This window comes from Chenopodium album, chromosome 3 (assembly GCF_948465745.1).
Source record: "Chenopodium album chromosome 3, dcCheAlbu1.1, whole genome shotgun sequence".
Classification (NCBI taxonomy): Eukaryota; Viridiplantae; Streptophyta; class Magnoliopsida; order Caryophyllales; family Amaranthaceae; genus Chenopodium; species Chenopodium album.
In genome coordinates this window covers 67,273,803-67,287,337 of record NC_137836.1, presented here as the reverse complement: position 1 = coordinate 67,287,337, position 13,535 = coordinate 67,273,803, and the positions used below count along the sequence as shown (strand labels likewise).

General features: G+C 37.0%; 1 protein-coding gene across 1 annotated transcript; it reads right to left on the bottom strand.

The window, feature by feature from the left end:
* Positions 1-499: 499 nt before the first annotated feature.
* On the bottom strand, positions 500-12,196 carry LOC145624058 (uncharacterized). Its single transcript, XM_081676996.1, has 14 exons — positions 12,014-12,196; positions 11,833-11,863; positions 11,657-11,736; positions 6,090-6,129; positions 5,275-5,285; positions 4,758-4,910; positions 4,386-4,590; positions 2,776-3,089; positions 2,586-2,711; positions 2,359-2,492; positions 2,158-2,255; positions 1,870-1,961; positions 1,497-1,618; positions 500-884 (listed from the first exon to the last, which is right to left on the bottom strand). Exons 1-14 carry the CDS (start codon positions 12,035-12,037, stop codon positions 812-814), a joined length of 1,503 nt encoding a protein of 500 aa, XP_081533122.1. The 5' UTR covers positions 12,038-12,196; the 3' UTR covers positions 500-811.
* Between the last annotated feature and the right edge of the window lie 1,339 nt (positions 12,197-13,535).

Below are 13,535 nucleotides of genomic sequence, written 5' to 3'. Positions count from 1 at the left end.
ATTACATGAACTTTCATGGGTGCGTTTTAAGCAATGTTTCTTGGACCCGATATCTATATTCGACGCGGGTACGTGTTCAAGTGTCCAACTCGGCTATTTTATGAAAAAATCACATGATTTTGAACTAAAATTAAAGTGTCCAAATGACAAGGGTCCGACACAGGTATTTGATGTGAAATAAAGAGTCCGAGTAACATAACTTATAAGTAAGATAGAATGTCATATCACACTTTAAATGCACACAAGTTAACGCGGCTCAATTTAACAAGATAGACACTTTCAAAGTTAGAGGAAAACGTAAGGGGTTCTTTTAATGTCAAAGTGCCCCTAATAAAGATTGAACCCCATTCTCATGGTTAAAAGGGACAATTTTTTTGCACTAGTCAAGCTTAACTCTTTTTTTTTTTTTTTTTTTTTTTGAAACAAAAGTCAAGCTTAACTTGGTGAGTCTTTTTCTTTTATTACTTCTTATGAATCCAAAATATTGTAAAATGAGATGAAGTAGATAATGATGATACAAAGTATATTTAATGAAAACATATATATGTACAATATTTGTATTCTATAACAGGTAAATCTTTTTCATAACCCTAAAAAACAGAATCTACTTATTCTAATACAATTCAAAACAACACATTGAGAAACCAAAGGGCTAAGAAGAGGACAAGATCAAAATAGCTTGATTACCAAGGAAGTTGTGACATTCACTCCACTAGGGGAACATTTGATGGCATATAAACATCATCTGATGTTGTGTCTTGAATCTGATATCTTCTTCAAAATGAATATATTCGAGATAGAACATTGTAAATCAAGTATGGATTTGGGAAAAGTACAAGGTCAAAATTATGATCTCTCCACCCTTAAGGACCTGTACCTCTTTCCTGTCAATAAATTCACAGAAACATTGCACTTAATCATTTACGTTCATAACGGGGTCTAATCAAAGTCCCATACACAATACAGTTCATTAGTGTGCATTTATGCATTCATTAGCGCAGACTAACTTTTTTATAGCAAGGCCAAGCGCCTTAATACGTTGCAACACAATTCCCTCTAGAGAACACTTAAATAATCCAACTTCAGAAGCAAAGCCACACAGTGTGACCTTTGAGCTTGTCACTTCAAGCCTAACTAGAGTTATAAGGAAACCACACTAGAGGCCTTTAATATTGATATTTCTCACAGATCCACAATATCTCGAGTAACCGTGTGTTCTTGTGTAGATTACTTTAAGTTATATGTAGGGCCCGCACTGTCAACTTAGGAAACTCGAATTGGCAGTTGTGATTGCGGGCCCTATAGTCCAACACATAATGCATGATGGACCTATAAAAGTAACAGCCGATTGCCATGAATACTTAATTCTACAGCAAAAAGACATCTTAATCTTCCATCTAAAAGAAAACGTGTAGTGAAGCTACCACAACATATAAAATTATACAGCACCAGACTACAAGCAATATTTTTGCAAGGAAAATGACATGAATACTTACCATGGTGGATAGATACGGATTAAGTTCCCTACTTCCAGATTGACATCACCACAAACCCTCGAATTAAAGATGATGGTCCAAATCTTCCCAAAATTTTCCTGTCGAGGGTTCTGAAGTGAACTCTGCAAAAATTATGCAAATAAAATATGATTAGGCTGCCAGTTCATTTGACATCCAATGCATATAAATTACAAGACTACAAGTCTACAACCATTGAACAGTCCTTCTCAACACAACAAAATTCATAGGCAAAGCGCAAAATTGAAAGAGAAGATGGAAATACACAAGGAATTTCTACCAAAAAAAAAAGGAGGGGGGGGGGGGGGGGGGGGGAAGTGACTAAAAAAGTACAGAGACCATAATCAGAAATAACCTCTTCGTTTTCAATTAGTGAGCAACTGCAAACACTAAGTTTGGCGTCAAAGGATCTTGATAATATCTTCACATCAATGCACCTTGCTTCATCTGAATGCAGTAAAACAGGAAAAACTGAGCCAGGTTTCTGGGCAAAGGAACACTAAATCGCAAAAAAAATAAATTGTAATTACTCCAATTTGTTACTTACTAGTTACTACAATTACACAGGACAAAGACCACACAAAAATTGTTCAACCAAAAAACTCATAAATTTGAGTACTATTATACAGTATATTTCTATCACCTTTAGGCCAAACTTCAGTCTGCACCTTCTTCAAGAAATCAGCATCTTGTTCCTTCTGCTGTTGCATTATATGCTGCAATCTTCCAAAGAGACCAGTACTGCACCACTCAAACACATACACACAAAAGCTCAGGGAGCAGATAGGAATAAAAACCTTCCATGGAAGGAGTATATCAAGATTCACCTGTTTTCAACACTCACCTAGATTGTTTCAGTGCTGTGAAGGAAGGTCTTTTATCTACCACTGAAGCACAATCAAACGCTTCCTGGAATTTGTCTGCCATTGATTTCCTTCCGGATTCTACTATAGCAAGTGCTAAATTTTGAGCATTGTCCTAAATAATGAATGAAGGTCTTATTTTAACAGCAGAAAGTTATCTTAATGGTCTATAGAAAACATATTATAATCAGTAACTACATAAAGATACCTCATTGTCTGTTGATGATCCACTATGCATAACCTCACAAGGGTCTTCATCACTTACTAAATCCTTGTCAGGCAAAGTCATGCTTCTGATAACAGCGCGCTTTCCTCTTCCTTTTCTCCTACTACCCTGTAGCAGATGGTTTATCAGACTGACATGAGATAGAGCAATCAGAGGTATTATAATATGTAACCTTTTTAGGCTTCAAGATTGGATTGCTGGTTTTTCCCTGGAGGTTGTCCAAAAGTTCAGCCATGGAACGTCTATGATTATCATGATCTATAGCTGCTTCCAATGGCAATGCAAGACTTGATGTCCCAGCATCACTACCTCCAAGGAGTATGGGACTAATCTTATCAATAGGCTGATATTCACTGGGCTCAGCTTTATCAAGCAACTCATCATCACTGGATGAATTGAGATTCTTATCTTTCCAAACAGACCACAAATCTACTTGTTTTTGTGGCTGTAAAGATGGAGATTTTTCCTTGATTTTACATCTTCCACCTGCACCAGGTCAAATTAAACTCTTGCAGTTCAAGACCTTCAAGTATAACATGCAGAGCTTATTGCATATCACAGGCTAGACTGACTCAATCAATTTCTTATGAGGTTAACACAGGCTACAATGACAAGGTAAAACAATCAGGAAGACTAGTCTCTAAGTTTTGCATTTAACATAGGATGACAAATGCAGGAAGATGGACATCTCTACTGCATTACAAGATGATAAATAAAAAATGCGAACCTAGCATGCTCTTTAACTTTGCTTTCATTTTCATCATCTTTTTGCCTCTTTATGTTTAAAGCCATATAGTTAGCAACAATATAGAGCTTTAATCCCTCTTTCTCTCTCTCTTTTTGCCTCTTTATGTTTAAAGCCATATAGTTAGCAACAATATAGAGCTTTAATCCCATAAAGATTGAGATAACTACACGAACCAATATGCCATTCCCATGAACTTCTTATGTGAGCCCTCCTCCATTTTCAATTTCCCCAAAGAAATATCATGAAGGCCCAATTTTCTCAGTTTGTTTGCCCTTTCCAACCCAATTTATCCTTGATTTACCCCATTTATAGTATCTCTCTAATCTCAACTCTCCAGTCTTCAAGCTGGTGCCCCTTATAGTTGGCATTCAGTATTTACCATTGTAGTCATTTATCCCACATATGATGCCTCTTTGCCCTTCTACAAATATCTTCATCACATATTATAACACTTTCAATCACCACAAAGCCATGTCAACTTATATACCTCCGTATTCATCTTCAATAAGAAATATATTTAAATAGATTAACATTACGACCCATATAGCGAAATTGTTTGAACAACAGTGCCACAACTTTTCTTCACCTACAGAGACATGTTACAATCACATAGTATTCTGCATGCTCCTCCATTTGAACCAGCCAAACTTGATTTTGAACAAAACATAAGTCAATATCTATGTCTTTTATGAGTATCACAACAATCAAATCTAAATCACTCATCTTTAGGTGACTACCTCCTTCACACTATATATCTTGATCAGGATCCTTCTAAATACTTGATTTTAGCATAATTCAATTAGATAGCCAGTCAAAAAAAAAAAGTTCTCCAGATGTTTTTGAGATTAACATTGCTTAGCAACATAAAATTAGAGCATAACGCTGAACTGAAGTAACTGCCTCCTGAGTGCTGGCTAATCAATGCATTGAACCATGCGAAAATAAAGGTGTCTCATAACCACATAAATGAAAGCGCACCAAGCATCTGCAGAAAAGAAAAAGGAGCATGATTATGTACAAGATATTACCCTTACCACGATTCTTGTTTTTTGAATTGAACGGATGGCATGTAGACCATCTAGCTCTTTCACTTAGTTGATCCATTCTTCTCGCCTCTTTGTCAACCTCAGAAGATGCGCAGGGCTCAAATTGTTTTACTTTTACTTTGGTATAAAGATCAAGCATCTCAGATACATTATTCCCTTCTTTGATGGATTTGGAAAAAATATTCCTTCCTTTCTGATAGAAAAAGCAAGTCAAAAGTATGTCTCAATAAGTTGATAGGTGCCATTAAAAGATCAACAGTAGATATTGCCAAGGTAACTCAGCAGAGACATTTTATTAGCATATTATCACTTGTCAGAACGCATCACAACAAAAATTTTAAGCAACAGTATACCAAATACCTTAACACTAGAGATTCTCTCATTTGGATCACAAGTCGAACCACCAGCTTTAATGATGATTGAGTCACATTCAACATTATTCTCGCAATCAAGGTTCCTCTTGTAAAAATCTGGTGCTTCCACCTCATCTTCAGACAAGAAGCCTGGATCCCTCTGATAGAATAGACTTTGTTATGTACAGCACAGCATTTGTAATATCCATATATACACAATTTAATAGCTGAGAAACAAGTTCATTCAGATAAAATGTTCAGCTGCCTTCCACAAATATATTCAACTTCTGGCAACTCCTTGTTTTGCAGGGTGTGGACCCTATGGAATATTTTAGCTCTAAGGTCTCCATAACTGCAGAAAGTTACACAGTGACGATCATCTCAAGCAATAAACACCAGGAAGGCAGGAACCCATTCATTAGGTCATCAAGTCCATGGAGGAAGCCTGTACACTTGATGGATTGCCTTTAAACTAAGAAAATAGAGTAGCTTTACCGTTGGTCGGTTCATAATTTCAAATTTACCTGGTGTAAACCTGTACAAGAGACACTAGTTCTATAAACATCAGAATTAATGGATTAATAGCTAAACCTAGCATAAATGTAAGATAATTACAGGGTAAGGATTCAGCACATAAATTATTACATTCCATCTGAATTGGCAACACTACGAACACAGAACTCAAAAGAGAATATCATAACTGGTTGCAAGTTCAACTCACGCCTCTATCCCTCACCCCCCCCACCCCCCCCCCCCCCAACACCCACCGCTACCTACCAGCAAAAAGGAAATTCTACCAAGATTTTTCGCTATCATTACCGCATACACAAACAAAAGGAAAAGAAATCACATATATTTATGGGATAGATTGGAAGGCCACCTAGTCCTAGCCAAGCTCAAAACAAGGCCTACTTCAGAAATTTGTTGGTGTTGTAATGGGATGGATGAATTGAGAATATAATTTCCCTTACTTCCCAAAAGAAGGTTGTATAGTGTTCGTAAAATAGGAGAACTAATCAACAGAATAATTTATGTGATTCACAATCATCAGATTCATCACCCGTCTGCTATACAAGTGAGCGAACAATATTTAATGAATATTTGGTCAAAATCCATAACAGAGAGAATTCAATGTTTTCTTTTTGCTGCAAAAGGTCTAAAGAGGTAATTATCAATACAACTTCCAGGATCAAACAAGAGCTTCACGATCACAAGTTGAAGAAAATTACAGCCATGCAAGTGGACTGGCACAGCTATAAACACAAAAATCAACACACTTAAGAGCAAAGGTACATCAGAAATACTAGTAGAAAGAAGTCGAGGCAACGTCTGAGAATACCTTTGAGTAACTCAAGTTGTGATGCAACTCCCAGGCTTTTCTGAAACAGAAAAAGTATATGCAGTTTTTCAGAATATATAACCACTGATTATGTTGACTGCAAAACTTGAATCTTACCCTTATAGCTTTCTGTTTTTTTTTTTTTTTTTTTTTTTGGAAAGAACCCTTATACAAAATTAAAATCTCTTAATAATCATTAAATTGGCATGTTCTCCATCATGCACAAGGAGCTTATTTTTTATACTCCACAGTTCAGATTCACATATATAAATATACCATATATGTGCATGAGCATCATCCTAGTGTACAAAAGTAAGCAATTATTAACTCCATTTTCTGTAGTGCACAATCAGCTATAAAACTAATCACTGATGCTCAGTGAAATTTGCCTTTCTTCATTAGACATATTCCCCATGTGTGAGTGTGTGACAACACTAGTATAATCATAAAGGCATTCCTTGCCATATAGACAAAGCATTGGGTAAATTGTGTTAAAATTTAACCACCATTTCAAATACTCCGCCAGTGGGTTTCCCGCTGCCAGTCCCAAGCCTGGATAAAGGAGGAGGGTTACGGTAGGCCAGTGACAGCCAGTATAAAACTTCGTCACATCCCATGACATGAGCCAAACAGATATTTTCGTGGGGGCGTTCCCTACTCAGCGACGCGCTGCACTTCCTAGACCCGGGTGTAGTGATAAGTATGCAAGGGTTGCTAGGTCGTCGCCCAGAAGCGACGCGCCACATTGCCCGAGTGTGGTGTCAAATGAGCAAGGGCGTGCCATTGGGGCGTTCCCTACTGAGCGACGCGCTGCACTTCCCAGACCCGGGTGCAGTGATAAGTATGTAAGGGTTGCTAGGTCGTCGCCCAGAAGCGACGCGCCATATTGCCCAATTGTGGTGTCAAATAATCAAGGACTTGGAGTTGGGATCAGGAGGGAGCGTGGGAGAAAAGAATTTAGTTTGCGGATTGGTTCTTGGAATGTGGGGTCTCTTACGGGAAAATCAGCAGAATTGGTAGAAGTAATGAAAAGACGACGCGTGAACATCATGTGCCTCCAAGAGACAAGATGGACAGGAGAAGGAGCTCGAGGCTTGGTTTTGGGGTATAAGGTATGGTATGTTGGGCAAGAAACGAGCCACAGAACAAGGAATGGTGGAGCTAGGAACGGAGTTGGTGTGGTTCTCGATGAGAGGTTGGCAAAAGAGGTGATCGAGGTCTATCGGAAGAACGATAGGTTGATAAGGCTGAAGTTGCTATGTGGCAAGGAGATTGTGAATGTTATCAGTGCTTATGCTCCCCAAGTGGGTTTAGATGCAGAAGAGAAACGACAATTTTGGGAGGACCTAGACGAGGTGGTGCAGGGTGTCCACCACTCAGAGAAGTTATATATTGGAGGGGATCTAAATGGGCACGTTGGGGCGAGCCGAGATGGCTATGAGAGTGTCCATGGAGGCTTTGGGTATGGGCAGAGGGACGCCGGTGGTGAAGCTATTATGGATTTTGCCCAATCATATGATTTAATTTTGGCTAATACTTGGTTTAAGAAGAGGGATTCACACTTGATAACTTTTCGGAATGGAGCAAATGCAACTCAAATAGACTTCCTGCTCACAAGGAGCATAGATAGACAAAGTTGCATAAACTGTAAGGTTATCCCAGGGGAGAGTGTGGTCACCCAACACCGGCTATTGGTAATGACTATTCGTCTGAAAGAGAAGGCGAAGAAAAAAGTTAGACAAGAAGAACCAAGGATAAGATGGTGGACCCTAAGGGATGCAAAAGCTAAGGTTTTTACAGAAAAGGTAATTGAAGAAGCGGATTGGGATGGAGAGGTGGATCCGGACATGACCTGGTTACGAATGAAGAACTGTTTCCTAAGAGTGGCCAAAGAGGTCTTAGGGGAAGTAAGGGGAAGAACTTCGGTACAGAGAGATAATTCGTGGTGGAATGAAGAGGTGAAAGCAGTAATTAAGCAAAAAAGGGAATGCTATCAAGCCTTAGGAAAATGTAGGAGTGATGAAACCTTTGCAGCGTATAAGGAGGCTAAGAGTAAGGCAAAGGCAGCTGTTCGCCAAGCAAAAGAAAAGGCATACCAGGAGGTTTATGAAAAGCTTGATTCCAAGGAGGGAGAAAGGATCATTTATAAGATGGCAAAGAGAAGACAAGAGGCAAGGAAGGATATTGGCATGGTGAAGTGTGTCAAAGATAAGAACCAAATGGTCCTAGTGCAAGAGGAGGGCATCAAGGACAGGTGGAAGGGGTACTTCGATGAATTATTTAATGGAAGTAATGGAGTTGTGATAGGAGATACCTCTATGAGTGATGAAGAAATCAACATGGAGTATGTGCGAAGGATTAGGAGAGTAGAGGTGGAGATTGCACTGAGGAAGATGAAACCTAAGAAGGCGGTTGGCCCTGATGGGGTACCGATAGAGGTGTGGAGGTGTTTGGGTAAGATTGGTATTGATTGGTTAACAAACCTTTTCAACAAGATATGGACGGCTACAAGGATCCCACAAGATTGGAGGAAGAGCACCTTGGTCCCGGTTTATAAAAACAAAGGAGACGCTCAAGATTGTTCTAACTATCGAGGAATTAAGCTTATGAGCCATACTATGAAGTTGTGGGAAAGGGTGATTGAACAAAGGTTGAGGGCATGCACAAGCATTTCAGATAACCAATTTGGTTTTATGCCTGGGAGATCTACTATGGAGGCAATCCATTTGATAAGACAAATGATGGAGTTTTATAGGGTAAAGAAGAAAGATCTTCATATGGTCTTTATTGATTTAGAGAAGGCATATGACAAGGTGCCAAGAGAGATACTTTGGTGGGCAATGTTGAAGAAAGGTATCCCACGAAGGTATGTAGACCTAGTTAAGGATATGTATCGGGATGTGTCAACAAATGTGAGGACATGCGGAGGGTTGACAAAAGATTTCCCTATTACAATCGGATTGCATCAAGGGTCTGCATTAAGCCCTTTTCTTTTTGCAACGGTTCTAGACGAATTAACTAGACCAATTCAAGATGAGGTTCCATGGTGTATGCTGTTCGCAGATGATATCGTTTTGGTGGATGAGACTAAGGATGGGGTTAATGTCAAGTTGGAGCAATGGAGGCAAAGGTTGGAATCTAGAGGGTTTAAGCTAAGTCGGAGTAAGACTGAATATTTGGTATGTCGTTTTGGCACTCAGAGGGGGACAAGCAATGAAGTGGTGAGTTTGGATGGAAAGGATTTGACCATGAGTGAATGTTTTAAGTACCTAGGGTCGATCATCCAGAAGAATGGTGACATTGATCAAGACGTGACCCACAGGATTAAGTCAGGGTGGCTTAAATGGAGAGCGGCCACGGGAGTGCTATGCGACCGCAGCATTCCCTTAAAGTTGAAGGGAAAATTCTACAGGACTGCCATAAGACCAGTGTTGCTCTATGGTACAGAATGTTGGGCTTCTAAGAAAGAGCATATTAAAAAGATGGAGGTTACGGAAATGCGCATGTTAAGGTGGATGTGTGGAAACACTTTAAGAGATAGAATCAGAAATGAGGTTATTCGCAAGAAAGTAGGTGTGGCGGGCATTGTAGATAAATTAAGGGAAAATCGTCTGCGTTGGTTTGGACATGTAAGACGGAGACCCGAGGGTGCACCGGTGCGAAGAGTGGAAGAGTGGGACCATGGAGGGATTAAACGAGGAAGAGGGAGACCAAAGATGACTTGGTTGGAAGGAGTGAGGAAGGATATGAAGTGCATGGATTTACGTGAGGATGAAGTTTTGGATCGTAAGGGATGGAGGAGAAAGATTTATGTTGATGACTACACGGAATAATCAAATTTGGTTCATGTTAGCCGACCCCACTTTTGGGATTAAGGCTTTGATTGATTGATTGATTGATTGCCCTTAACACAATGTCTTACTTTCTACATCCGCAATATCCCAAACACACAAGAGTAAGGTTACCAAATTCCAGATAGGGATTTAAATGAGCCGATACGTTCGTGAACTACTCGCGAACAAGCTCGGTCAAAACTTAGTCAAAACTCGTTTGTTAAGCTGGCAAACAAGCTTGAACAAAATTCTTAAGCTCGTCAAATAAATGAACAAAGCTCGAACAACATCATGTTCGACTCGATCGTGTTCATGAACAACTCGGTTAAGTCCAATTATAAGTTTTTTCACGGCCAATTAAAACTTGAAAAATTTATAAATCTTTTATTAATACATATTTGTAAAAAAAATACTAATTATTTCACCATGTAAAGGCATGAAAACTCTGTCATTACCTTTTTTTATAGAAAGAATATAAATATTTGATATAAAATTAAATGGATAAAATTTGAAAGAAATCATATTTTTAATGATTAATTTCGGCTCGTTTATTTAATTAAACCCGATTTAAACCCGTTCAACCTCGAACTTAGGGTCTGTTCATATTTACTTATTTTCAATTCAGTTCAGTTCAGCTCCAATCAGTTCAGTTCAGTTCAGCTCAGTTGTTAATTTTTTTGTTTTAGATGTTTTAGCATATTACAACAACGACAATAATAATAACAATAATAATAATAACAATAATAATAATAATAATAAAATAATAATAATAATAATAAAATAATAATAATAATATAATAATAATAATAATAATAATAATAATTATTATTATTATTATTATTATTATTATTATTATTATTATTATTATATTCGTCGTTCAAAATGGTAACATGTTTTTTTATAGTTGAACTCATTGACAAAATGAGAATACTACACAACAGTTGCTAGCTTTCATAATCGGTTAGTTCTTCGTCTTCTTCTTCTTCATTAAGTTGCTCCATTACCTCGGCATTCCTCTGAATTGACTCCCATATCTATCAGTTATTTGGTTTTGTACAATATCCATAGCTGCTTTTCTGTTATCATCGTACATAATATGATCTTCTGTTGGTCCCATGACTTCAACTTGGTGCGTGAATGGAAACCCTACTTCATTTAAACGAACAAAATTGTGTAGAGTACAACAAGCAACGATTGACTACAGTAAAATATTGAAGAATACTTTTTATTTTTATATATATATTTAAAATATAATACACAAAATTTAATTAATTAAAATATAATAATTTAAAATACAAAGTTATTTTTAAAACACTTTTATATTTTTCACAATCCACTATATATATTATCATTAATTTTCATAAACATTTTCATATATTTTTATGCATTTTAATTTTTCAGTTCAGCTCCAATCAGGTTCAGTTCAATTCAGCTCAGCTCAGTAAATATCTCGAACAAACTTAAACTCGACTCGGCCTGGATCATTTGCAGCCCTTATTCCAGACCATCTTAGACCCGCTCCTCTATACAATGTCTTACTTTCCACATTCCACAACTTCTACCTTTACATTATTTTTCAATTACTTGAATTCATATTCGCAAGACATTCACTAGCACATTGTTATAGTAAAATTCATGTCAATACTCAAGAACTATATCTTAACAAGTATAATCTCATACAACAGCAGATTATCTACTCACAAACCATAATTAACCACTTAGAAATAATGTTACCTTCTTACAATCCGACGTTCCGGCTAACGAAACGTAGTTTCCCGACCATTTACGACCTTGTTCTTCTTCTTCATCATCGTCTGTAAATAATTCAATAAATGGTAGAAATAATTCGAAAATTGTACTCTATATTAGTTTGATTTCACATTCAAATATGAATTTTAAAGTGGACTTACCAGAAATACTTTGATCAGAATCATGAATCTCCTAAAAAATAAAAATGAATTATCGAACTGAAAACAATAAATTACAAGTAATTAAAATAAAGATGAATTATCGAACTGAAAACAATAAATTACAAGTAATTAAGTGCAAATTCAAAGAAAAAAATAATGATATGAGACGAACAAATATTACCGAAAATGAATTGTGTCGCCACATTGAAAATCTGAGGACCCTAATTTGGTGGAATTTGCGGTTGCTTGTTGCAATGATGAATTTCGGTCGAATGTTGATGCTCTTTTCAACCCATTAATTTCATTTTTTCAGTTAGCGCAAGTACTCAAATATTCTAATTGGAGTTGCCGATAGGTCCGGAGAATGATAGAGTGACCCTAAGGGAAGGTTATATAAACGAAGGGTTGAGAGATATTTAGAATTGTGGGTAAGTTGGGATTTAAATTTTGCCATTTTAGATTCAGTGGTACAAAATACACTCTCAGTGATACAAAATATAACTTTAGTGGTATTTTAAAAAAAATTCAAATGTCTAATTAGGCTGTCAAATAATACTATTACATCTCAGTAGTACAAAATACACTCTCAGTGGTACTCAATGCGATTTTAGTGGTACTTATAAAAATCCTCAGTGGTATAAAATATACTCTCAGTAGTTGTGGTCCCAATTTTTTTTGTCGTTTTTGCACGTGAAATCATTTCTGACTCCAAAGGTGGGCCCTACCTCACCTTTTTTTCACTCTCTATCACTCTCTTCCTTTCTCCCTCTTCCAAGTACATTTACTACATTATTTTATGTTGTGAGACATTTTATTTTGTCTCACAACCCTTGAAATTTACTTCCTCCCCTAAGGATTAGGAGGAAGTACAAATGGAGGGTTGTGAGACAAATGCAAATGTCTCACAACTATTAAAATAACATAAAAGTAAAAAGAAGAGAGAGAAAGGAGGAGAGAGATAGGAAGAGTGAAAAAGGTGGTGTGGGCCCCACTAAAACTTTTCAGAAATGATTTCACGTGCAAAAACGACAAAAAAAAATTGGGACCACAACTACTGAGAGTATATTTTGTACCACTGAGGATTTTTATAAGTACCACTAAAATCGCATTGAGTACCACTGGGAGTGTATTTTGTATCACTGAGCTGTAATGGTATTATTTGACAGTCTAATTAGACATTTGAACCTTTTTTTAAATACCACTAAAATTATATTTTGTACCACTAAGAGTGTGTTTTGTACCACTGAATCTAAAAGGGCAAAATTTAAATTCCGCATAAAATGACCAATTTACCCCTATGAGACACTTCTACATCTCTCTCAACCCTCCGTTTATATAACCTCAAGGATTAGCAACCTTGTGATGTGGAAGCTTAGTTGTCAACACAACTTTGCTTTGTTGGATTTTTTTTTTAAAAAAAATTCAAAACCATATGGAGTGTTAAGTCCTATGCTAATTAATAATCAACTAGCCTTCTGGCCCGTGCGATGCACGAGATATTCATATAAAATTGTATTGATAGGTAAGTGAGGAAATATTAGTAAATCATTATAGGGTATAATATGTAATCGGAAATATGATTAAAGAAATTAAAATTTTGGAACTTTAATCGAAAAAGAGGCTTAAATAGAAGGTGGAAGGGCTAAAATTAAAGAGAGAATAGGAAAATGTTGAATTAAAGGGGGGAGATGAAGTGTGTATGA